The sequence below is a fragment of the Crinia signifera genome, chromosome 2 (assembly GCF_055691185.1).
Source record: "Crinia signifera chromosome 2, ASM5569118v1, whole genome shotgun sequence".
NCBI lineage: Eukaryota > Metazoa > Chordata > Amphibia > Anura > Myobatrachidae > Crinia > Crinia signifera.
The window spans coordinates 296,163,932-296,190,680 of NC_139218.1; the positions used below are offsets into that span (position 1 = coordinate 296,163,932).

General features: G+C 43.5%; 1 protein-coding gene across 6 annotated transcripts in view; it reads left to right on the forward strand.

Moving 5' to 3' along the window:
* The window catches only part of KLF12 (KLF transcription factor 12), a 180,550-nt gene that overhangs the window by 88,048 nt on the left and 65,753 nt on the right, over positions 1-26,749 (forward strand). For 4 of the 6 annotated variants that reach the window (XM_083168861.1, XM_083168858.1, XM_083168860.1 and 1 more), the window contains one exon: positions 23,689-23,775. The exons of 1 other annotated variant lie outside the window; for it this stretch is intronic. In XM_083168861.1, the coding sequence (XP_083024987.1) occupies positions 23,689-23,775 (87 nt within the window). The remainder of the gene's footprint in view (positions 1-23,688; positions 23,776-26,749) is intronic. One more of the 6 variants, XM_083168859.1, reaches the window with a different exon arrangement.

A 26,749-nucleotide genomic window follows, 5' to 3' on the forward strand; every position in this document is an offset into this window, starting at 1 on the left:
CTTGAAAGTATGGAGGCAAGAAGAGAGTCTTATTGTGCTTGGAAGGGCATTCCATAGAGTGGGGCAGCCCGAAGAAAGACCTGTAATAGTGAATGGGAGCTAGTAATCCATGCAGAAGACAGACACATATTGTCTGCAGAGCAGAGGGATTGGGTTGGGAGACATTTATTTATCCAACTTAAAATACAGGCAGTGTTTACCCAAAATAAATCCATCGTTTTAGGGGCCAGGGCCATATCTTTTTATCTAACATTCAGTGGTGTGTTTGTCTGTCTGTCTGTTTATGCATTAGGACACTCCTGCACCGATTGGGAGGAACCCAGTGCATGGTGGTCCAGTTGGATCCTGGCCAGTCTTTAGGGGGGGTTATTGTCCCGGTCAGACTTCACGGGGGAGTGCGCTGGGCAGAAGTTTGACTCAGGGAGCCTTTAACTTAATAGATTTGGAAGAAAGCATCACAAAGTGGTAACATTGGATTCCAGAAGACATACCGTACTAGGGGGTTGGGGTCCCTGTCTGGCCTCCGTTGTTCCCCCCATTAGGCAGAGGCAGGGCCAGTGGTAGGGTTTTTGGCATCCCCCTGCAAACTAGAATGCTTTTCTGTGAGAATTACTGTGCAGGGCCAATGTGGAGGTTAAAATGTTCCACCTCACCATTAGAGGTGGTGAAACTCAGTTCCACCCCGTTCCCCCTCACTTTAACCCCTGCACGGCACACAGTTTGGAAACCACTGACATACAGTATAAGGCTTTATATGTACATTATTCACCACCCACAATAAATTAACATCATGCGTGGTATCTGGCAGGGTGCTTGAGATTTAAAAGCAACTCCCGGTGAGGGAATAACAACCAAGTGAAGCCCACGCCACTAGTCATTGGCCATTGACACTAGTGATGTCATGATGTCAGGTCTCGTCATGACGTCACATTTTATACTTTTCAGAAAAAGCTGGATAACAGAATTACAAATATAATTACGGGGACTGAACCTGTAATTATTCTAAAAACGAAACCCTTTTTAAAAAAAAATAATGCTTGGACATACTAATATACTTTTATGACGACTGATCACATATTGATTGTTTTTGGTCCTGTGTTAAAGCACAGGATCGGTCCAGGGCTGAAGTGTAAGCCATAGAAATAAACAATACTGAATTGGAAATAAAAAAAAGATAATAATAAGTGAAAAAAAATAAAATAAACCGCATCCCTAGCTGAAGGAGGTACATGGTTTAAATCATACACCTGAGTGAGGCCAACAAATGATTTTTATGAAAAACTTTCTCACCACTGGCTTACCAGATGAGCCAAACAATAGTGCTGGGTAGTCATCCTTTCAGTGAATGTAGTTTTTCCCCCATTCATCAATCCAGAAGGGCAAGGTAGAATAAGGATCACACAGCTATGGATATACAAGTCACAATATGGCAAATGTTAATTGTTTTTGAATCTGGGTCTCTGGGGTGAGAGTCAGTGTTTATAGAATAATAGATACATTCAATGTTAATAAACAGTTCAAGCCTTGGCGAGAGCGAGGGTCGCAGAAAAGTAGGCGGGTCAGTGAGCATGATGCCCAACATATATGTACAGTATGTATACCACATTCGGAGGGTTATTCTGGTTCACCCACAAAGGCACAATCACTCTCTAATGGACAAAACCACATGCACTGCAGGTGGGGCTGATGTAACATGTGCAGAGAGAGTTAAATTTGGGTGGGGCTTGTAGTTTAAACTGATTACTATATTGCATTGTAAAAATAAAGCAGACAGTATTTACCCTGCACAGAAACAATAAAACGCCCAAATCTAACTCTCTTTGCACATGTTACATCAGCCCCACCTGCAGTGCATATGGTTTTGTCCATTAGAGAGTGATTGTGCCTTTGCGAGTGAACCAGAATAACCCCCTTGTGCTCCAGAACTGTATATGGTGACATACAGTACTGTACAAGAAATGTATGCTCTCAGCCTGGATATTAGAGATGAAGCAAACTAGTATATAAAGCTGATTGAGATCAAGAAGCTCTGAAAATGCTTTTCTAGTGTTCTGCCATAACAAAATTATATTGCATAGAAAAAAAAGCAGCAGTCAGTGAAGTCTCTTACAAGGGTAACACCTTGCCTACAGCATTATGTAACCGTCACAGGTTGTATGTACAGTACAAATTTAGCTCAAGGTATACTTTGAAGAGAAGTCGGGAAAGAAACTTTAAACCAGAACTCACATAATTTAGAACTGAATAACTATGACACCATGATGTGACTTACAAGTCGCTAAGGCCACAAAATGTGCCCATGACTTCATTTTAGAAATATAAAAATGTTATAGAACGGGATACGGTCACTAGGTCGACAAGCATTAGGTTGACATGCATGAAGGTCGACATGACTGAATGTCGACGTGGGGTTAAGTCGACATGGTCATTAGGTTATCACAAGCATTAGGTTGACATGGGTAAGGTTGACAGTCAAAAGGTCGACCTGGGGTTCTTAATTTTTTTGTGCCGACAGGCGCTATTTCATGCTCTACTATCCAGTAGGGCGTGGAGGGAGAATAGAAAAGTGTGCTGAGCGTGGAGAGGCACCGTGCCCAAAGCATGGCAAGCGCAGCACGCCATGCGAAGGGATGCGGCACACTTTTTTATTGTCCATGTCGACTGTGTTGACACTCGGGTAAAAAAGTGAAAAACCCCATGTCGACCTTTTTACTGTTGACCAACCTAATACTTTTGATGACCTAATGACCCTGTTGACCTAAACCGTTGTCGATCTTCAGTCATGTTGACCTTCATGCATGTTGACCTAGTGGTGTCGACCTAATGCTTGTTGACCTAGTTGTTGTCTATCCAATAAACCATACCCATAGAAACACCAACCTATGTCTGCCTTTGATGTTGCTGTGGGAAATGATCCTAAACTACTGCTTATACTCATCGGAGAACAACCAGACACTAGTTTAATCCTCTGCTTAGTTCATTGTTCAGTTAGGTGTCCAAGCACATTTAGGTTTAATAACATTGAAGTAGTTGTGGATGAGGAGTGTGGTATGTTCCAACGGTCTGTATACTGACATTGGAATGCCGGCTGACGACACTCTGACAGGGAAGAGAGTGCAAAGAAGCCCCTTGCGGGCTCGCTGCAATTGCCACAAGTTCTATTCTCCCTCTATGGGGGATGTGGACCCCCATGAAGTAGAATAGTCCCTGTCAGTCCAGATCTCGACTGTCGGCCATTTGAGCAGTTGGGATTTCGATGTCGGTATTTCAACTGTCAGCCCGTCATCCGGCACCTGTGAATAAGATGCTCAGTGGTGAATTTAAAAAAAGGCCTGGGATTGTCCCGCCCTAGATCTTGCCTTACTTAACTAGACCAAGTCTTAAGTTGCAGCATTATGGCCGTCTCGTAGAAGATCATTTACATTTTTTTATGTGCACAATTCAATATAACATTGTGTAGATTTTGACAAATGTAGATTCTTTTTTTATATCTTATGGTGGCTCCAGAGGTAGAAATTTCATACATGGGAGTCACACCCACTGCCAGGGAGTTCATGTTTGATGGTTAAAAAGGCAGTTGATGTGGTTCCCCAATTATTTGGACTGTGCTGCAGCCCACCTCTGGAGGTACCACTTTACTGTATTTTTCCATGAGCTGGATTCTAGGTATCCATCTATTCATGAAGGATGCATGAATGTGATACCTTAATCAGGGACATGCCTTTACTTATCGAGCTACATAGTTCATTTTTTCCCATGTGTAAGATTTGATTTTACTGTAGAAGACTCTGTTCAGTGATGGGAGGGTTGGCTGCAGTACATCCAGTGCACAACTCAGGTTCATCAATTGCGCAGCATTCAAGAGCACACAGCTAATATTACAGCTCATCATTTATTGCTGTTCCAGTCATGTGTTGCTTACAGAGAGAGGTTGTAGGAGGCCATAAACTCAGGGCCGGTGCAAGGCACCGGAGCGCCCCAGGCGAGTCGGGGTGGGGGCGCCCCGGTGCGGGGGGGGGGGGGGGTGTACCTGTCCTGCGGCTGTGTATATAAAGCTTGCGGCGGCGGGTCCCTGCAGTCAAGAAATAACGAGCGCTATCCGCCTGGCTAGTGCTACGTGGAAGCGCTTCTGTTGTGAAAACACTGGCCGCACGGCGCACGCTGATTGGCTGAATCTCAGCCAATCAGCGTGCGGCCAGTGTGTCCACAACAGAAGCGCTTCCCCGTAGCCAGGCGGATAGCGCTCGTTATTTCTTGACTGCAGGGACCCCGCGCTGCCGCCGCCACCGCCGCCGCAAGCTTTATATACACAGCCGCAGGACAGGTACCCCCGCGGCACGGGGGGGGGGGGGCAAAATGCCGCCATCCAGTGGCCGGCGCCCTAGGCAAATGCCTAGATTTGCCTAGTGGTGGCGCCGGCCCTGCATAAACTAGTTAAAGGTACAGACTTTTGGTGAGTAGCAAAATAATAAAAATAATAATAATAATAATAATAATAATAATAGTACAATCACATTTTGCAGTAAAAGCCTTGATAATCTGAGGATGGTTATTATAGTGACACAGATCATACCCATATGTTCAGTGTACACTGTAAAAGCAATTAATATGCGTGCCAATTCAGTAGCTGCCACAACAAGTAGGCACAAGACAGATAATAAATGGCTTTAACGTAATGCAATATTGTTAGTTCATTTAACAAGTAGTTGGAGCAAACATATTTTAGTCCTGTATAAATTAGGTAAATTACTATGAAGAAAATTAAAATAAGCAGTATCATTTATGTTGGAGTATAGCAGTGTTTATTATAAAGTATTTACTATGGCTTGGACACTACAACGGAAATGATTGTCTCCTAACCTTCTCAGCGGTCTACACACTTTACAGAAAACGGTCCCTGGGGCGTATGTGAAAGACAAGAAAATTGAATTGATTAGCTGTGAATTAGATTATATCCTGTAAAAAATAATTTGCTCTGGAGTCATTAACCAGATACTGAAGCAATTGAAATAGTTCTACAATTTCAAGTATCCAAAACAATATTTGTCGTACTTGAGCTATCCTGTGGCATAACACAAAAAGCCAACATGGCTGTCATGGATTTATATATAGGGAACGGGGTAAAAACGTTACAGAAAACACGCTGTTGTTGCAATATTCCTTGTAATAAAGACCAATAAACATCAGAATGACTATTATTAACAGATATTTATATAGCACGTACATATTCCACAGCACTTTTACTGAGAATATTTGGCTTCTCATAATCATGTGATTTCAGGGACGCACCCCCCTGCCCTCCCCTTTATGTGATTATGCCTGCCAGCACATGCCCCATATACCGCACCATGCCCCCCCCCCCCCCACCTTGCAATGTCAACCTGATTTGAAAGTATGATGCACACACGGTACTTATGTAATATCTGGGCTCCCGTTTTTCTTATGAGACCGTGTCCCCTCACGGGGCTCGGTGCGCTCGCCACGCTTCGGGCCCGGTGGCTCGCTGCGCTCGCCACACTATATAAAAATCAACTCCATGCGTAGTTGGATAGTAGGGGTATGAAAAATGGGGTGCATTTAACATGGGAGCCCAGATAATACATAAGTACCGCACACACAAATACACACTGTGTTTTTTTTAATGTTGGTAGCCAGTTTACCTACTGATTGGGGCATAAAGGGCCCATCGGAGAATGCAGCAATAGGGGCCCATGTTAACGGATGGGGCCAGTGTTTAGAGGCAATGTGGCCAGCTGTCACAGAGATTTGGCTAACCAATAGAGATTAATGTATGGTAAATTATAGTAAATACTGCTAGTGCCTGCACTATAATGTACCAGATTAATATAAGTATAAGATAGGTATGTGTAGCGCCCCCTTCTCGGGGGTTTCTCACGTGGGCCAGCCCTCTACCGGTAATTTTTCTGCATCCTTTGGGTAAACTGCAGCACAATAAGCTAAATGATAGCCATTTAGCATAGCTGCCCCTGCCCCTTGTATGAATCCAAATGCACACAAACATTTCTAGGAGATCAAGGGCCAAATGCACTAAGCCTCAAAAATGATTTATAGTGAAAATTCTGACGTTTCAGGGCTAGAAAGACCCCATTTTCAAGGTGTACATGACAATGGCCCTTATTCTGATTGACGCGTACTTTACCGCATACTTTCGGATCGCGTCTTTACGGCGTCTGCGCATGCGTGGAGAACGCAACGCGCATGTGCCACGCCTTGACTCCGTACCAGTTCGGCCAAATCCCGTCCAAAACTGTTCCCCGCAATCAGTCGGGAAATATGGGCGTATTATGGGCGTCATGCGGAATGACACATGGGCGTAGTTTCAAAGTGGGCAAAACGGGGCGGAAACATGGGCGGACACGGGGGAGTACACTTATGTTGGGGGGCGTACATTCGGATACCACTCCGAATGCACGCGATCAAAAAGGGCAGAAATGTGCGGTGTCCACAAGTGTACTATTGCTTTGCGGACACCACTCGTTCATGCGGTAGGCGAACGGACCGCCTAATGACTACAAGCATTAACACCTGAACCCAATAGAATCGACTCCTTTACTCATTACTCACTAATAGGCCGCTTGTCAGTGCTTTAATTGAAACCATTGCTGCTTCAAGGAAACCTTACTCATCACCCACATATGCTGTACTTGTCAGACACTTTAAAACTGCTAACAATGGACATGACTGAATATTAATACTATCAATACACATGTGTATTCGACATGTACTCATGAAACCACACATTTTTGGTAAAGTAAACAAATTTATTTCTATACATGTCACAGTCAATGCCACTGTGATGCAATGACCAAAAAATACAAAATCCAAAAAATAAACAACATGGCAGGAATGTACCAAAATAAATAATAATACAAAACAAATATAATTGCACACAGATGGACTCCAGCACCTCCTATGTGCCACTGCACATGCAGCCAGTGGGAAATGAGGAGGCTGCTGGCCCTTCTACAGCAGGGCAACCTGCACCTGACCATTCTACAGCAGGGCAACCTACACCTGGCCCTTCTGCAGCAGGCCAACCTGCAGCTGCCTCATATGCACCATCAGCAGAATCATTTGGAACACAACCGGGGACTTCACAAGATAGTACCATGGCCATCACTTCAAGTACAGCTGACAGTAATGGCAGGCAAAAGAGGGCAACAGGGGCACCAAAAAGGACATATGAAGCAAGGGCTCATCTGGTTACCCTCAGCACGTGATTGGACACAAGAAGCTGACACACACAGCACAATGGAAGATTTGGGACCACATAACGGTGGAGATTAATGCAGCCACAAGTTCATTTGCGACCACGTTTGGCCTTGGTAGGCTCCTTGGCCTGTGCAGCAGCTCTTCTGGCACGGGCAGATGCTGGGGCAGGTGGAGCAGATGATGTTGAGGGGTTGGCTGGTCTACCCCTCCTGCCAGCAGGGAGTGTTGCCGGTGGTAATGCACCAGAAACGGATGACATTAGGACCCTGTTGCTGGTAACCAGCTCCACCATAAGCTCATTATGGTGGAGGAGGAGATCATTTTGGCGGGTGGCTTGCTCGGCCAGCACCTGAGCACTTGCAGCCATGGCCTGATGTGACTCAGCCATGGCCTGCATGCTCGCAGCGATGGCCTGCTGGGTGCTGACCAAGCTCGCCAGGATCTCCTCGGTCCTACGCATCCGTTCTGATGCCAAGTCTCCCTGCTGGTTGATGTCCCCAAGCATGTTGGCCAAGGCGGCCAAATCGGCTTGGGCCGATGGCTGCTGCTGCACAGGCCTACCCCTGGGGCCAGGTGGCACGGACTCCTCCACCTCCTGAGCAGAGTCGTCACCAAGCGGTGGGGTGTCTGTGGAAAAAGATAAACACAATTAGGACACATTCTAAGATAATTACTTGCACAAGTTTATGGCATGACCAATATTTACCTTCAATAAAAGACGCAAACACTTCAGCTGGGGCCTCGCTATCCATCGTGCTCACCCCCCTGATCTCCTCAACTGATATACAGCTCTCGGCCATCAACTCCAGGGGGGTGAGCTCTAGCCCTGATGGCATGGGCCCGGCCCCAGATGTCTGGCTGTGTTCCCACCGCTTGGTCATCTTCCTCTTCAGGTTGGTTTTGAAGTCCTGCCACCTGCAATGTAAGTTGACATATTAATACATGTCACTCCAGATGTTAGCTGTTGCAGCCATTGCTCTGTGCTACATATTACGACATGTGATTAATGTCCAAAAGATAATATTACATGCAACTATGATATCAACCGTTACAATACACATTCACAATCACCCTACTCTAACTCTCAACGAAATAACATGGCAATAATGTCTGTGTATAGTAACAACCTCACGGGCCATTTGCAAAATCCATCTAAGCATCAATTCAATCATTACTTGGCTATTACTGGGCACATGTATCACAAAACAACTTGCCTCTTCTTCACATGGTCCGTCTCACGAACTTGTGGCGCTACTTCATTAATCTCTGCCGTTATCTGTTCCCAAATCTTCCATCTGCGTGTGTGTGTCAGCTTCTCCGATGGACACTCAATCCAATCACGTGCTCGGGGAACCAGGATGGCAAGCTCCTGTGCTTCATATGCCTTATTTTTTTTGGTGGTTCCTCTGTTGCCCTGGCTCTCCCCTTGCCACGTCCATGGCCACGCCCCCTGTCACGTGTCGCTGCACTTGAAGTGCTGGCCATGGTACTACCTTGTGAAGTCCCCGGTTGTGTTCCAAACAATTCTGCTGATGGTGCATATGAGGCAGCTGCAGGTTGGCCTGCTGCAGAAGGGCCAGGTGTAGGTTGCCCTGCTGTAGAATGGTCAGGTGCAGGTTGCCCTGCTGTAGAAGGGCCAGCAGCCTCCTCATTACCCACTGCCTGCATGTGCAGTGGCACATAGGTGGTGCTGGAGTCCAGATGGTCAAAAAGTTGCTGCAGCTCTGGGTCCACCTCTGGTTGTGATCCAGACATGTTAGCAACAACATTGTCACCTTCTAATACACCTTTATATACTGTTTGTGTATCCTGTTTGGCGGACATCAGCGGCAGCTGCGTTCCGTGCGTGAGCGTACGTCGCTGTTTTTTCGCGCCGCATACGGTGGCGGAAATTCCATTGTGTAAAACCTGGCGAAAGTTCGACATGAAATACTGGTCACCAATGCTAACATTGCATAGAATCTTCTGATACACCTGTGACTATTGCACAATACACATGCTATTTGCTAGCATGACATGACATTTGATTCATGACTACTGTGGTATTGTGGAGTTTGATTGCAAGCTAAAAGTAGCCCAATCCCTTAGATAATCCAGGCCACAAGTCATGCAATACTCATCTCTACTGTTATAGACCACACATGTGAGAGGCCTATAAATAGTGACTTGCTGCTAGAATCATTTGTCTCCAGATCTGGACTTGTCAGGGTCTAAGGTAAGCTCTTCCATGCTCCTTGTAGATATGATATCCATTAACAATGTAAGTGTATGAATGTATGCACCATTGCCTCACTGACTACAGATTGTTGGGCCAGCAAAGTGCGTGTAGCATTATTGCAACATGTCACATGTTCACTATTTCACTCACAGGTCTTAAACCTGTGTGGGTTCATCTATTGCAGGACAACATGTCCCAGCAATAGATGAAATGTCTCATAGTACATGATGTCGGCAAAAAATGCTGACACCTTTATCTGTGTGTTTAGGACGGTGTGTATTGAGTTCATATTATTGTTACATCATTATAGAGTCAAATGGATCTGCGGGATTTCACGGGGCGGCCATCTATTGTACGTATTGAAGCCTACAAATCTATTTGTAGTCGGATATGGCCATTATGTGCATAGGTGCATCAGTATTTATGTTAATTTCTTTATAGGTTGCTGAAGCAATGATGCGCTACATGGAGAGGAGGCTAAGGGCACTTGCGGCTCTCCCCACTCGTCGCCCAAGGAGGCCAGGACGTGCTAGAATCTATCGCACACGGGTGACTCTGTTTGCTATGCCCGATGATGAGGTACTTACTAGGTACCGGTTACCGCCACATGTAATTCTGGATCTGCTCACGTTAATTGAGAGCGATCTGGAACCTCTACACGGGATCACGACAGCAATTCCGCCTCACACACAGCTGCTGGCGGTGTTGCATTTCTGCGCCTCAGGATCATTCCAACAAGTAGTGGCAGTACTTGCTGGAATATCTCAGCCGGCCTTCTGCCGAATCCTGAGGCGTGTGACGTTGGCCATGTTCAGGCGCAAGGGGCACTTCATGGCCATGACATTTGCCACCGAGACCCTGCGCAGAAGCCAGCAGGCCTTCCATCAAATTGCTGGCTTCCCTAATGTGATAGGGGCTGTGGATGGCACCCATGTACCATTTGTGCCTCCATCTCGAAGTGAGAAGATATATAGGAACCGCAAATTGTTCCACTCACTGAACGTGATGGTGGTATGTGGCCCATCCATGGAAATTCTCGCCTTCAACTCGAAGTTTCCCGGAAGTGCCCATGACTCTCATGTCATCCGACAAACCGGGATATGGCAAAGACTCCAAGAGCTGGAAGGCCGTGATGCGTGGTTTCTGGGTGACTCCGGTTACCCATGTACGCCCTGGCTACTTACGCCGTACAGCTCCCCAGAACCGGGCCCACAGGAGGCATTCAATCGGGCGCATGTTGCCACCAGGCAAGTGGTGGAGCGCACAATTGGCCTTTTAAAGGGTCGATTTAGAGTGCTCCACCGCACTGGTGGTGACTTACAATATGCGCCTCAAATGGTGTCGAGGATCGTGGGCCTGTGTATATTTTTCCACAACATTGCTGTGCGGCGTGAGATACCCTTTGATGAGTGGGAGGTACCATCTGAGCCGCAAGATCCGCCCATGCGCCCATCCCGCGCCCCTGAATGCCGGAGGGGATACCAGCTGCGGGACTCTGTGGCGCAAAGATACTTCAGGTACATTTTATCTAGTTGACAGAACACACCAATTTTAGTAAAAATCACCCCTTCAAATAAGTACAGTGTGTTAGTTGTCAGTGTTACAAAACGAAAATTAGCCAGCCTGCCCTCCTAATGGCAAAGAAATAGTAGATATTTATCATATGTGCTTAGTTTTGGGGGAAGTTCAATATAGGTGCTCATTATTATACCTTGTACAAGGGATCTTATGTGTTTGTTATATCTTCATTATTGTAGTTGATACTATCCCTGATGACTGGTGAGTACATTGATTTATTCTCTAATGTGTTGGGGATTTTTTCCTGTGTTGATGTATGATTTGTTTGCAGATATATATATATATATCTATATATATGATATTTGAATTTATTAACATGTTTAAACATTTCAAGGAGCAGGCAGGCAGGCAGGCAGGCAGGCACCCAGGCAGGCAGGCAGGCAGGGCTGGTGTATAATGCTGGTCTCAGGATACCTGCAAGTATGTGTATGTGTCTTTTAAACATAAATGTACGCATACACATAGATGCATAGAGTAAGTAATGCTAACTACAGCTATGCGTTGCTAAGCTATAGCACGCGTTGCTTGGCGGAGCGAGGCGTCATTGGATTTGCTAAGTGCATACACACTGTGTTTTATATATATCAGATTTGTTCATTGCCATACATCAGCACTACTGTTTTGAAGGCATGCGAATTTGTCACCATTTGTGTTGGCGCAGAGACGCTGTTCATGTAAAGATGAACAATAAAGTTATTAACACAAATAACTGTGATAAACCAATGCCACCACCTGATTGGTTGATTGATGCCATTGTTAACATGGCGGAGACACGAAGGGCAGACCCCTTTTCACCTGCGGAGCTGAGGGTTCTGGTCTCCGTCATGGAGACAAGGCTGGGCCGTGCGGGGCCCTTTATCAGTAACCGCCATAAGCGGAGGGCCTATGCTGCGGCAGGGCGCCGTATTTACGCCCGCACTCGGGTGCGGAGGTCCATCGGGCAGCTCGAGAGGCGGTGGTCGGACCTCCGCAGGCGCCAGCCCCAGCTGTTACAGCAAATCAGGGGCGAAATAGCTGATTGTGAGTATTTTAGCTATGAAATTTCGCACTTACAACATAGCATATATAAACAATAAAATGTGTCTCATGATAAGTGGGTGTCCATGGGTTTAAAAGTCCATAGACTGTTATGTGTGCTTCTTCCTGGTTAACATGCAGTCATGTGGCTTTTATATGTAATGACATAGCATTGAGGATTCTGATGCATACAATGTGCCAGATGTAATATGTGTTACACATTGATAAATGCCAGGGTTGTAATGTTTGAACAAATTACTAACAATCACATAATAATTTAAATGTCACATTTTGGAGTCCATTAACAGTAAGGAGCTACTTTCCAGCATCGTTTGCCATCATTATCACCCTTCCATGTATGTCTTGTTATGGATTAATACATGTGCCCCAATGACCCGACATTGACCATGATTTTTTATTCTACCACACAGCACGAGCCCGAGCCCGACAGGCACGTGAAGAGGCCGAGGCAGCCCTGGCCGAGGAGGAGGCCCAAGACCCTGAGGAGGAGGTGGCGGCAAGGGTGGAGGAGGAGGAAGTGGAGGAGGAGGAAATGTTGGAGGAGCAAGTGGAGGATATGGTGGAGGAGATGGTGGAGGAGGTGGAGGAGATGGTGGAGGAGGTGGTGGAGGAGGAGGAGGTGCCTGAGGCGGTGGTGGTGGAGGAGGTGGAAGAGGAGTTGGTGGCAGAGGAGGAGGTGTTGGTGGCGGAGGAGGAGGTGGAGGAGGTGGTGGTGGTGGAGGAGGAGGTGGAGGAGGTGGTGGTGGTGGAGGAGGTGGTTGTGGCGGAGGAGGTGGACGAGGTCATGGTGGCGGAGGAGCTGGCGGAGGAGGGGGCTGAGGAGGCCACGGTTGCCCCAGAGGATTCCGAATCCGAGGGGGAGGAGGCGTGCCAGGCCCCAGAGTCCCATCAGATCGGTATGTTTACATAATGCATCATTCATGAAGTAGTTGTACTGGTATTTGTTATGTAGCACTGGTGATTAAAAATTTTGTTCCAATACTATTCATATAGACCCCAAAGTGGGTAGCTACAGATACAGGTACCGGTTAGATGGGGTGTCCAAGGCATCCCTTTCATCCAGGACACCTCTGAATGACACAGGTTTGTGGGATGGGTTGGAGCTCCATTTTGACTGCCACATCACCGTTGTAGTTAAACAGGATCCTGGAGTAAAGGGATGAGTGGATCATTTGTGGATTAAATTCACCTGCTGCAAGCGTTGATTATGACCCAATCAAATAGTGGAATCTATATTTGTGGTGAATGTTATTTATAAACTATAGGATGTATGCTATAAATGGAGTATGGCCCAGCCTACCTTGGAATGGAGTCACAAGTTGCCAGTGTCCCAGGAGGCTCCTCTACCTAAACACCCCCTGTAGTTCAGATTTTATTTTGCCCCGCACAGAATTGTAGGTTGGTTTAGACTGAATTATGATTTTGAGGATGTGTACTGTGCATTCCTGACATTTGCATAACTCCCATGCCACGAACCATCACTGAACTTAGACTGAGGAGATTGTGACAAGTTCTTATTGACGGAGCCCATTACATGCTTGTCATTGGTTAGTCATGGGTGGGTTGTGACTGAGAAGAAACACTATGACTGTTATGTCTTCTGCAGAGTAAAGGGTAGAGTGAAAAAAACACAGTATGTAGCAAATAAGTTTGCATGTATGTATATATGTATGTGTCATATCTATTTATCTATGTGTGTCTCTATCTCTCTACATATATATATATATATATATATATATATATATATATATATATACACACACATGTCACCTAGCATTTGTGCAATGTATGTAGCAGTATGTGAAATGTATGCATGAAAATCATGACTAATTTTTGCCCCTTTGACATGCCCACAGATGCCACAACACCGGCAGATGAGGGGATTCGTGGGGCCCTGCTGCGGATGGGCCACCACTTAAGACTACTCATCGCGGATCTGCAGGACCTGCGCGATTTGCTTTTGTAAATTTTTTTCTTTTGATTTTGAGATTTCATTGTTAATCATAATAAATTATTTATGCAAGTTGAAAGTTGTTGGTTTTCTTTGCACATTACACAGTATATGTGTAGATTGTTTATAATATTTGACACAGGGTCTAATACAAACCATTGCACTTGAATTGCTGTAAGGGTTAATGTGTGCAATGCATGTGTTAGGCATGCTTGTAAGGATATATTGGCATCTAATTGATTCCAATTCCAAATAAGCATTTTTTGATGAGGATAGGTAATTGAATAAGTGGGTCATGTGACGTATTGCAGAATATACATAATAGTGGGTTGTTTGGCGTAAATACTCCGCTTACGGGCGGTAGCACCGCTTGGCTCCCGTTCGGATGCGGTATTCCCGAGCATACTCTGTAATACTCTGTAATACCGTGCAGAATCGGAGTGTTTCTCCCGCACACGCATGGTTTGTATGTCGTCCGTAAACACGCCCTGTTCTTAAAGAGTGAGTCCGTCCGAATGCGGAGGACACGTGGGCGTTTCTACGGACGATGGCCGCACGCGGCAAAACACTGTGGCGTGCGGACCGCTCCGTAAGAATGCGGGAATATCCGCACCGATCAGAATAAGGGCCAAAGTCACAGTAATATAAGTCTTACCTTAAATACAGCCTGTTCATAGTAGCTACCCTGCGGCATCTGCCCAAACTTCCATGTAGCGGGGACAGGTGCGCACGTCGAGCATGCGTTGCTAGGTGACAACTGGGGAAGCAACCTCAGTTTTTGAAGCCGCAGAGCCACTGTAATAGAGGGGAATTGTAAACAAATATTAGTGACGTGAATACTATAGCAGTGGAATCACATTTCATAATCTACAGCAGTTGTTTCCAGGGTAGTGTAAATCATGCATAAGAGTTTTGCTTGTAAGATCCATTTCTGTCATTTATGTTACTCTAGATTGGGAATATACAGTCTGGAAATGGGGCATATTTGTCTAATGAATATGTATTGGTATTATAATCCATCACCAGTATATTCATGGCTGACAATCCAGCTATAACTTTAGTCCGACAGGTAGAGGAAAGTCAGGTAATTGCATTCTAAGTGATTATAAATGAGTAAACAATATAAAAAAACAACAGCAGTAAATGCGGGGCAATGACCTTATAATATAACTAATGCAGTAAGTTAATGATTGTATCATACTGTATGTGAATCTAAGGTCTGTGGTGCATTCATAAGTGAATGGCACTATGTCCTAAAGTGGTGTGTCTTGTCTATCTTAAGTCCTCGTAGGTTATCCAGTGCACAGGAAATAAGACAAATAAAACACAGTCACTGGGGAGATGTTGGCCATAAAATCAATTGATATTTTTAAAATAGTTTTTTTGCTGGACGATGTGCCACATATGCAGGTGGTAGAAATAGGTATGAATAAAGATTGTTGCATAATTAATTTGCTTTGGGAAATGTGTGGCGAGCTTTAGAATTATAGTATTGAAATATAGATGTCTGGTCTGAGGCAGATAGCGGTGTGTGCAGGGAAGTATTGAATTCCTCAAGATGTCCTGACATGGATGCTCCTGTCTATGCCTTTCCCATTATACTCTAACTTTGTAATTTATTATAGTGTGTGCGCATAAACCAAATCTCTAAAGTCCCAGACACACTATAGGCGTTGGCGGGGACATGGCGGGGTGCATATACACTTGCCAATGCCGGCTGGGAGGGAGCGATGGGGGCAGCAGGGCCAAGCTACAGCATGGCCCTTGTTAATGAGGGCCAGATGTATCAAGCTTCAGAAAGTGATAGAATGAGTGAGAATCAACCAGCCTAGTAGTTCCTAACTGCCAGTTTTGTCCTTGGACAATCGGGTGCAGTGAATACCCGGCCCCCTGTTGGCTCTCCGAGGGGGGGCAGCCTGTGCTGCCTGGCTCCCGGGGAGCCCACCTCCCCCCCACATACGTTCTGGGGCAGGCAGGGAGACTTCCATCTCCCTGCCTGCCGCCGTCCTCAGGCTCCCTGCAGCGTCACCTCATACGCTGGATTGGCTGAGACTCGCTGCGAGGGGCGGCGAGTCTCAGTCACATTGAATACTATCTAAAGTGCCGTGGCGGAGAATCTCCAAACATGGAGAATCTCCGCAAAAACACTGCGAGTGCATGGCGAGCGGAAAAAAAACGCTCGCCATGCACGGAGAATATTTTCATTGAATACTGCCCAAAATCTTAATTTTCTGCCTTTTTATGTAAATGGTTCTACATTAGAAGACAGTTAAGCTTTGTATTTAGTACATGGCTGCAAAGTACTAAAAGGTACATTTATCTGGAATGATATTCTAAAACAGTGCACTAAACCTGCCTGTACGGAATTGTTCTTTGTGTGTCTCCCTCCTTTCAGCGCTAGCTAGGATAAACTGTGCGCGATGTAGCCGTGGCCTCCTTTGGGACATATAGCAGCAGTTGTGCTCATCCTTCTTTGTCCTCAGACTAGTCAGCCGTAGGGATGTTTTATTTAATGTGCCCATAAGCTTTCAGTAAAACCCCAATGCACTTCTTATAGCACATATAAAGAGGGCAATGCCCCAAACCAATATCCTGCATGGTAAATATGGAACCAGCTTCCCAACCACTATACCGCACTTTTCTCCATTACTTGGTAAATCCTGGTGAAAGTGCTGCAAGTTGGGAATATTGGGAAAAGTTTCTTATTTTGTAATAATAATATAATTATTAATGCATACCTCCCATTAATAGGGAATTGTGAGCAAGCCTCCACAGCCTTTCTTATAGGTATGGTAGGCATGCTTGCCCAATTAATCACCACATGCAGTGGATGCAGATGCAGGGGAAATACCTCCCACTAATGGGGTTATAAGTGCTGAGCGCAGTCCATGTGACAGGCATGATTTATATAGCACCAACCATCCCCATACTGTAGATATGAATTTAACAAGCAAAGAAAAGCTACAGTATGCTCTTCAGCGCTAGATTAAACCGTTAGATTGCATTAACTATATATCCAGCATAAGGGACCTACAAAGCAGGAGATGTTTAGCAGCTTTTCCTTTGGGTAAAAGGGGCTATTTGGAGGAAGGGACTGGCATGCCAGCTAAGCTAGCCTAACCTACATTTGATGTGGTTTCTGGAAAGGTGGAGGGTTGAATCAGAAATGGCTGTCATGCTATTGGTTGGGAGGAGGCCGTTCAGTAGAGAAGGCTGTGTATAGAGGGCAATGCCAGGTTTTTGGACTCCGAACAGATCTTGATTTCCGCATTGTCTGGGGGATTCCCGAACAGATGGACTGCAGCTACTGGCAGTAATGGAGAGACATCCTTCATGCATTTGGGTAATCATTAATTACAGATATCCTGAAGATACTATTGTATAAATAGTGCACTAAATCTGTTACATGTATATGACATAACACCAACACTCTGAGACGCAATAGTTTTACTTTCTGGGAGTACATAGGAGGCCAACTTTTTTGTAGTGATGAAGGAAAAGCTGAATTTCACAGAATCCTCCCAGAAAAGTAGGTCAATGCTTCTTTTTCTTGAGATGATGTGAGTGGCGTCTTAAACATGTGAATCATGCCATCATCACCCTGTCCACTGCTATGCCCTAATATGTCACTACAGGCCAACACCTTCTGCTTGATGCATCAAATCATTGCACAGCTAGTGGCTAGGTCATTATGACACATATCTGTGCCACATCATCCTCTGTTTTTGCTCCTTTGAATTTTTCTCCTGGGTCAAAAAGCAAACAAGCATACAGCAGGCCATGCAAATGCAATTCAATGAAGCAGATAATACAATGCATTGCAGCATAGTTTGCAAAGTGGTTAGCATTAATGCTGTTCAGCACCAAGGTCATGAGTTTAATTCCTAGATATGGCAGATTTTTTGCTGCGTTTGTGTGGTTTTTCTGTGGGTGCTCCAATGTCATTCCACACTCCAAAGACGTAATCTAGGGTAGTTGGCTGTGTAAGCTGCACTGGGGAAGCGGATGAGGAAATGACTTAAATATTATTTGTTAAGTGATGCATAATATGCGCGTGCTACACGAATAGCTGTTAATAAATTGTGAGCAGTAAATAGGGTATTTAAAACCCACTTTCAATATTAGTAGGTAGGGCCGTGGTGTAAGGCTTTATTTTATATACTGGTTTTGTGGAACAGCGCAAATTAGCCTATGATAGCGTGGAGCAGGCACAATGTGTGTGCTGATTGGTGCACAGACATTTCCACCCCCTTTCCTTATTGTTGCTGTTATAACTATTGGAGATAAAAGCTCATCTTGTACTTTTAATAACAGTAATGAATTTTACAATTTCAAGTGGCAGTGATGAAAAAGAAATGCATTTCTTGGTGTACTTTGCGCAGTGTTTATAAATATCAAACATTCATGTCAGATGTAAGAATAAGAGACACACACAATACCCCCGGGCACTAACGATCAAACAGAATTGATTCCTATTCTTAAATTGATTTCTATTCTTAATAATAATCCTAGTAGTCTGGTGCTATTGATTAAAAATGGTGTGATGCACATATGTATTGACATACAATAAATGTACAAAGCTGGTTTTACAGAAAATTCGGTAACCTAGATGGACTTGCCAGCTCAGAGTCCAGGGACCAAATATAGTAAGGTGCGATTTTCTTTGACAGCTATAAGATCGCACCATATTGTACATGTGACATTTGAGATTTTTGACCTGCCAATTTTTAAGTAGTAGTAATGGGGCAGATGTATTAAGCTTTAACAAGAGATAAATCCAAGGGTGATAAGGAGAGATAAATATCCAGCCAATCACCTGCTAACTGCCATGTTACAGCCTGTGTTTGAAAAAAGTCAGTAAGGAGCTGATTGGCTGGACGTTTATCTCTCCTTGTCACCCTTGCATTTATCTCTTGTTAAGGCTTAATACATCTGCCCCAATGTGCGATTTCTTGAACATGCATTTCTTTAGTAATGGTTGTGTGCGTATTTGGAACATAGGGGCACACATTTAAGTCCTAAACATGTTATTTAAAAAAACTTACAGATTGCGCTTGTCTATTACCTGTGTAACTAGACAATTAAGATACCCCACCCCGTATGTTCAAACTGAAATCTAAATTGCAGTGTAAAAATAAAGCAGCCAGTATTTACCCTGCACAGAAACAACCCAAATCTAACTCTTTGTACATGTTACATCTGCCCCACCTGCAGTGCACAGGGTTTTGCCAATTTGCGATCCTTACTGAATAAGCCCCAATGTTACAAATAAGTACTTAAGCTATATTGTGTTTTAAGCATACTTGCCTACTTTTGAAAACTAGTTTCAGGGAGATTATAGTTGAAAATATAATTTTGCGCAGCATCCAATTGAGGGGGTGTGTCATGCTCCACCTAAAGGGCGTGTCTATTTCAATATATGGAGAGATTGTGAAAAGAGATTGTGAATGTGGCACCTAAAAGTGTTTGTGTGTACTGCTACCAGGGCCAGCAACAGAAATCTTGGGGCCCCATACACTGATATTTCTGGGGGGCCCCCACCCTCTTAAGCACTAGTAGTTGTGTGGGCATATTGGTGCAAGAAGTCCCATATAATGGCTGCCCTAAGTGGAGGCAGTCTCACTTCTGAACTGACAGCTACTACACATTATGCCACACACTGTAATGCCTACTACACATTCTACCACACACCGTAATGCCCACTACACATTATGCCACACACTATAATGCTCATTACATATTATGCCACACACTGTAACACCCATTACATATTACACCACACACCATGATGCCCATTACATATTATGACACACACCATAATGCCCATTACACAACAGGCAACAAACCATAATGCCCCTTACATATTATACCACACATTGTAATGCCCATTACTTATTATTCCAAAGACCGTAATGCCCATTACACATTAGGCCACACCAAAAACACTCACATATACTCAGGCGCTGCAATGCCCATTACACATTATGCCACACACTATAATGCCCATTACACATTAGGCAACACACTATAATGCCCATTACATATTATACCACATGCCATAATGCATGTGGTACAATATGTACATTACATATTATGCCACATAAGTGCCACTTACCTACATGCTCTTTGCCAGGGGTTGCATGTTCATTGCCAGGGGTTTCTTGCTCAGTGCCAGGGGGGTTACATGCTCGGTGTCAGGGAACGCCCTGTTTGCGCATATGTGAGAGAGAAAGAGATGTAGTTTCGCCTCCTGCCAACAGATGGCAGTATTTCAGAGACACACAAACAGACACTAGGCATATATATATATATATATATATATATATATATATATATAGCTTGGAGAAAATGGTCCGGCACTCCGCTCAGCGCAGTATATGTGCTCCGGTGCCAGCAGCCAGTATTGGATAATGGCTGTGTGGGGGTTTGCTGCGGCACAAACGGAGGCGAGTCAGCTTTGCAAAAAAATCAATTTACTGTGTAACAACAAATATCTCAGTGCCGACGTTTCGGGGTCCCGTATGCCCCATTTTCTCTCTCCTTGAAAACGGGGCACACGGGACCCCGAAACGTCGGCACTAAGATATGTGTTGTTACACAGTAAATAGATTTTTTTGCAAAGCTGACTCGCCTCCGTTTGTGCCACAGCAAACCCCCACACAGCCATTATATATATATATATATATATATATATATATATATATATATATATATAATTACAGATGGGCCGCAGCCGACATGGTGTAGTCTACATTATTTCATTGCGTCAGTCTCTGGAGTGCCGGCCTGGTCTACCATAGACCCATCTGTAATTATGTACATTTTATGGCAAGGTCACCGTGAGCAGCTGTTTCCTCATCCTGAGTGCCGGGCCCCTGGATTCCATTTGTATATATATATATATATGCCTGGATTTGTGGCCTAATGCTCCTTGCCTGGGTTTTATGTTCCTTGCCCTGGGTAGTACATATTAGTTGCCATGGGGTAGTACATGTTCGTTGCCCATTGGGAATTACACACTCAATGCCCAGGGAGGATTACATGCTTGTTGCCAGGGGGGTAAATGTTTGCTCCCAGGGGAATTTACATGCTTGTTGCCCAGGGGTAGCCTGTGTATCTGCCCGATGGTGGTGGAACATCATAGGGCACCAAATTCAGCCACCCGACAATCAATTGCTGTGGACGGCTGGCACCTAATCCCCCCCTAACAAGAATTTTTGCGGCTGTGGCACTGTAGGGACTCGTAGGGGAGAAGCGAGGAGGCCTCCAACTCCAGTGGCGGAAGCTGTCTGGGGACGGAACACGCAGCTCCCGGCCGCTGCTTACACACACTGACATGAGCGCTGCTGCAGCGCTCATGTCAGTGTGTGTAAAAGGCAGCTGGGAGCTTTTTTCTTGATAAAGGGCATAACAGCCTGAAACGTTGACTACGAACTTACACTTGTATAGTGTCTTATTGGATGAAAGTCTCATTGAGTGCCAGCCAGCAACAACTATTTATATATATATATATATATATATATATATATATATATAATGTGTGTGTGTGTGTATAATATATATGTGTGTATATATATTATCGCCAATGACTGCATCGTATATTTTGGTATGACATGAGTGCCACACCTGTGGCGATTACATCTAACAGTTTTCTCTGTTTTTGGGGGCACCCATCTGCAGTATTCGCTGGTTATCTGAGTGCTGGGCATCTGCAGTATTGTATATATATATATGTATATATGGAAGTAGAAGAGTGTGCTAACAAAGTATCACCACCTTTAGGTCCCACTTTGCCTTTAAGGAATTAGGAACAGTGACCTCTTGAGACTTATTCACATTTAATGCATAAAATTGAAATTTTCATCTAAAACAGTAATAAAAACATATTCATTCTGGTCATTCCGGTAGGTGAAGATTTCGACCATATGCGTTTTGTCCTATCCACTTCATCAGGGGTGTAACCTAGGTGGTGACCGTTCAGGTGGCCATTCAGATAACATTCAATCCTCTCTTGTTTCATGACAAATTACTAGTGTGTATATATATATTATATTCATCCTTGATATAGGAGGTATCTAATTAGAGCACTCACAGGGAAGTCGCAAGAAATTTTGAACCCATAGGGTTTTTGCGCACATTTTAGTGTATATTACCAGCACTCCATTAACAGTACCAGCTCTCAAAGTTAATAAAGGAGATTGGAGCCCATATTAACCCATATTAGGGTTTCCTGGAGTAATGGTGTGTACACACGGTCAGATGTGCCTTCAGATACTATCCACGATCCGATCAGATCTGATCGTAGATAGTATCTTAAGGCACATCCGATTTGCATACAAGTCTGACTAGATCTCCACTATATAGTCAAGGCAGACAAGACTTTCTGCCTTGCGATACGTGAACGCACATCGGAATCGGATCGGGATCTGAAGGGTTAAAACCCTTGCTATCTGCATCCGATTCCGATCCGATGTTGACTATATCGACAACATCGGAAGGCAAAAAGTACCGTGTGTACACACCATAAGTGTCTCCACATTAACAATTTCTATTTCAAAGACACAAAAAAAATCTGTTCCCCTGATGAAGTCTGTCTAGACGAAACGCGTTGGGTCATTTCTGTACACTGATGTTTCTACCATGTACAACTTGATGAAGGAGAGAATAAAAGTATTTAGGGCCTTATTTTGATTCATTCTTTCTGACAAAATCCTTCTTAGATGGACAAAACCATGTGCACTGCAGGGGGGCAGATGTAACATGTGCAGAGAGAATTAGATTTGGGTGAGTAATTTTGTTTCTGTGCAGGGAAAATACTGACTGCTTTATTTTTACACTGCAATATAGATCTCACTTTGAAGTAAAACCCCACCCAAATCTAATTCTCTCGGCACAAGTAACACCTGCCCCACCTGCAGTGCACATGGTTTTGCCCATCTAAGAAGGATTTTGTCAGAAAGAATGAACCAAAATATGGCCCTTAAAGACTACCTTTGACTGCTTCACTGAATATCGGACTACCATATTTATGGACATTATTATTTTTTAATCATAGGCGCCATTCCACAACTGGGTGTCATATTGTTGTAGGGTGCCGACCATTTGTCATTTTTTATCAGAATGATTTGAGCATAGAGCGTGAGGTGGAATATTGGGTTTACATATATATATATATATATATATATATATATATATATATATATCAGACGCAGAATGGTGATGATTTAGAATTTAAACAGTACTAGGTCCCTTTTACGTGGGTTCCTTAGAAACCAGTGGTGGAATCTGTGACTAATAATCATATATGTGCATGTGTTGAGAATCAAGGACAGCATGTGTTTACAATTCATACATATTTCAATAAGGATAGGTCATAATTACATACCATATGACAAAATAATTGTTGATTTTCTCAGTCTATGAGAATGACAAAACCTTTATAAGGAAGACCTAGGGGATGAGTAAACACCCTTATGTGTAAAAAAGTGTATTTACTCTGTTTTCAAAAACATATTTGTGCCGACAGAGATACATTTAACAGGTTATGTGGGGTAAAATACAGATATATAAATATATTAAAAAATCGTGAAGTATTCTTTACTACATGTATGAGATATATTATAGTCGATTGATTTGTATAACTGAGCAGGACTGTATTTTTCTCTTGTAGAACAGAACCTTTGAAAACAGAATGTTAATGCTGGACGGGATGCCGGCAGCCAGAGTCAAAACAGAGCTATTGGAATCTGAACAAGTGGTAAGAAGATCTTCTTAGTTTATATCACATGATCCAGCATCTTGTTTTAATGGTCGGTGTCTAACTGGTGGCTCACAGTCAGTATGTGCTTTGTACAGCAAAGGAGCAAAGCCTATGGAGGTACAAGCTAAAACAGTCTATTATGGTAGGAATTTAATTAATTTACCATGGGTTTTTCACCCAGGGAGGTTACCTCGGACTCTTCAATTGCACTGTCTTTGTCATCCAACAGCCTTATTAATGGCATTTAAATTAGCATGATAACAGGCGTTAACAAGGGTTAATGGTTGTTGAAACACAAACTGTGAACATATAATGAATTAGCATGGTAACAGGGTCGCAGCACCTATTTACCTGCTGGTTTTCAGAGATTTTTTTATTTTCAGAGACATATAAAAATCTCCGATAAAGGCTGCCAGGGTCTCAATTGTCTTGTGGAAAATGACCACGGCTACTTGAATTTTCCCCTATAACTGTTCAGTAGTATGTGTTTTTAATTGAATTGACATTCAGAATTTCAGCATTGGTAAAATCAAATAGGGTTGTGATGTTTTATGTAACTAGATATTTAATATGAGACATTATTATTTTGATTTAAACATATTTTATCATTATGACAGTTTTGTAAATGGCGATAATTATAGGCTGGATTCAATTACATGCAAGCTGTCACCAGCATCTCACTTTGTGCATTATCCTGGACAGTTACCATACTACTTTCTCCTTCATAGGCTGTGGGCAAACTCAGTATCCTGGTTTCCTGGCTAACTGAATACAACCTTTTGAATGTTTTGTATATGGAGAGAAAATCATACTAAAATCATATAAAAATGTCACAGACATTGTGGAAGTATTACCTAAAAGTGGATGTGTCCTGTACTGTTCTAAAAATCACTTGCACCAAGAGGTGAATCTACCATTGATGCAGCAGGTGCAGTGGACCAGGGCCCCTGAGGACTAAGGGATCCACTGCTGCCCCTGTCACCCTCTTACTGTCATCCACTATTTTTCCCTGTCATGCTCTGCTTCCCCCTGTCACCCACTGTTTTTCCCTTTCATACTCTGCTTCTCCCTGCCTCTCCCTGTCAGCCACTCTTTTTCTTTGTCACACCCTGCTTCCCCCTGCCTCTCCCTGTCACTTCCCTGCCACCCACTGCTGTGTTGCATATTGTGTCATTGGATTGGGGTTGAGGAGGGGAGCCTAAATTATATTTTTGCACCTCGGCCCACAATCCACAAGTTCCCCACACCCACTGCCAGTGAGTCAGTTTGGAATGTCAGTTGGTGGCAGTGGGTGCGGCTCCCTTATTTCAATTTTGAACTGTGCTGCAGCCCCCTCTTTGGAGCCTCCCCTGGTCAAAAGTGTAAGGAGCAATATAAAGTGTCCAGAGTTAACACAACAGTACCTAATACATAAATATTTGATCGTTTCCCACAACTGTTTGAGTTTTTTTTAAGCTGCCTATATCAAAGCCTGGAGGCTGCTTGCCATCTCTGTGATACAGAATTCTATTTTTTTCCAAATCTTTAAATGGCGGCAGAATGGCAGGGGGTGTGGGAGGGAAAATAACAAGCCATAGTCTTTTGATCTCTCCTTTAAAAGAAAAGGAAGTACAGTGGTAAATTACTTTCCAAGGTAGTGTCACAGCTTTAAAAGGTCATATTGCTAGTCTTCAGAAGCTTATAACATTTGATAGTGGTGATACAGTCAGGATCCTGACAGTGGCATCCCAAATATGAGAATCCCAGCTGATCTCAACAGCTATAATAAATTGCATATTGCTGCTTAAACAGCTATTCAATAAACCAATAACGAAGTAAAAGGGGTTAATTTAGTTCACCAAATTTCATTTGCTTTATGTGTAAAATAAAAAGTACCATTCTATGCACTTTTTTTTACAATGTTTAAATAAAAAATATATATATGTAAATGATGTATGCGAAAAAAGTCAGATCGGAAGGATACATCTGTCCCACGAGAGTCTACAAAATCTAGTTCTTCAGCAGCACAGAGTAGTGATGTGAGGCTCTTGTCAAATGAATGCAGGACAATTGTGCTTCATACCTGTGCATCTAGTTTATGTATAATAACTTAAATACTCTGTACTGTGTATTAAAATGTCATGGTACAATCAATGTTTTCTTTATTTAGCTGGGAAACCAGCACTTTTCACAGGAAGTTTGCATCTAAATGGTTTCTGTAGAGATGACAATGCTGATTTGCTTGCCAGACTAAACGTATGATTCTATCATAAGCATTTCTAGTATATGAAATACAGAAAAGGTAAAACTCTAGTTATATTATTGTGATGCAGCGTGAGCAGTTTCTTTAAAAAAACACCTGTTCCATAAACTTACTCCAATTACTGTAGAACCTTAGCCAAATTTTACCTTGGTTACAAATATATGGTCGTATAAACCACTTCGGAATTGGTTTTGAGGCGGCAGAGATATACATGCAGAGTTCTAGGGTGGGATTGAGTTTCCATGGAAACAAAGTAGTTCTTTAGCCGGAGAAAATCTTTGCTGACGAATGGGTGGGAAGCAATTAAATATAAGCATATCTTGTAAGGAGAAGAAAGAACACAGTTTTAATAAGCTGCATTTCCTTGGTGAATTGAGACTCAACATAAATCTCATGTATGTACTTCAACTGAGTTTATCAAAATAAATATGTAATTAATTCAATATTTGTAAGTTTTTATATTCCTTTTTTTTTTTTTAAATAATGGTTTGGTAGAAAATGAGAAGAGGCGAAAATGGGACGTGCAAGCCCTGAAACATTGGATACTTTTATGCTATCACTAATACCTTGATACCACACTAGGAGAGTCCCCCAACCACACACACACACTCATTTCTGTGGAGCCCGAGGGGCTGTGTTTTATTTTTTTGTAGGCCTCGTATTTACAAATAACAGCCCTTTGGCTCTAGAAACATCACCAGTTTTTCTTTTAGTAATCTACCCTGTATT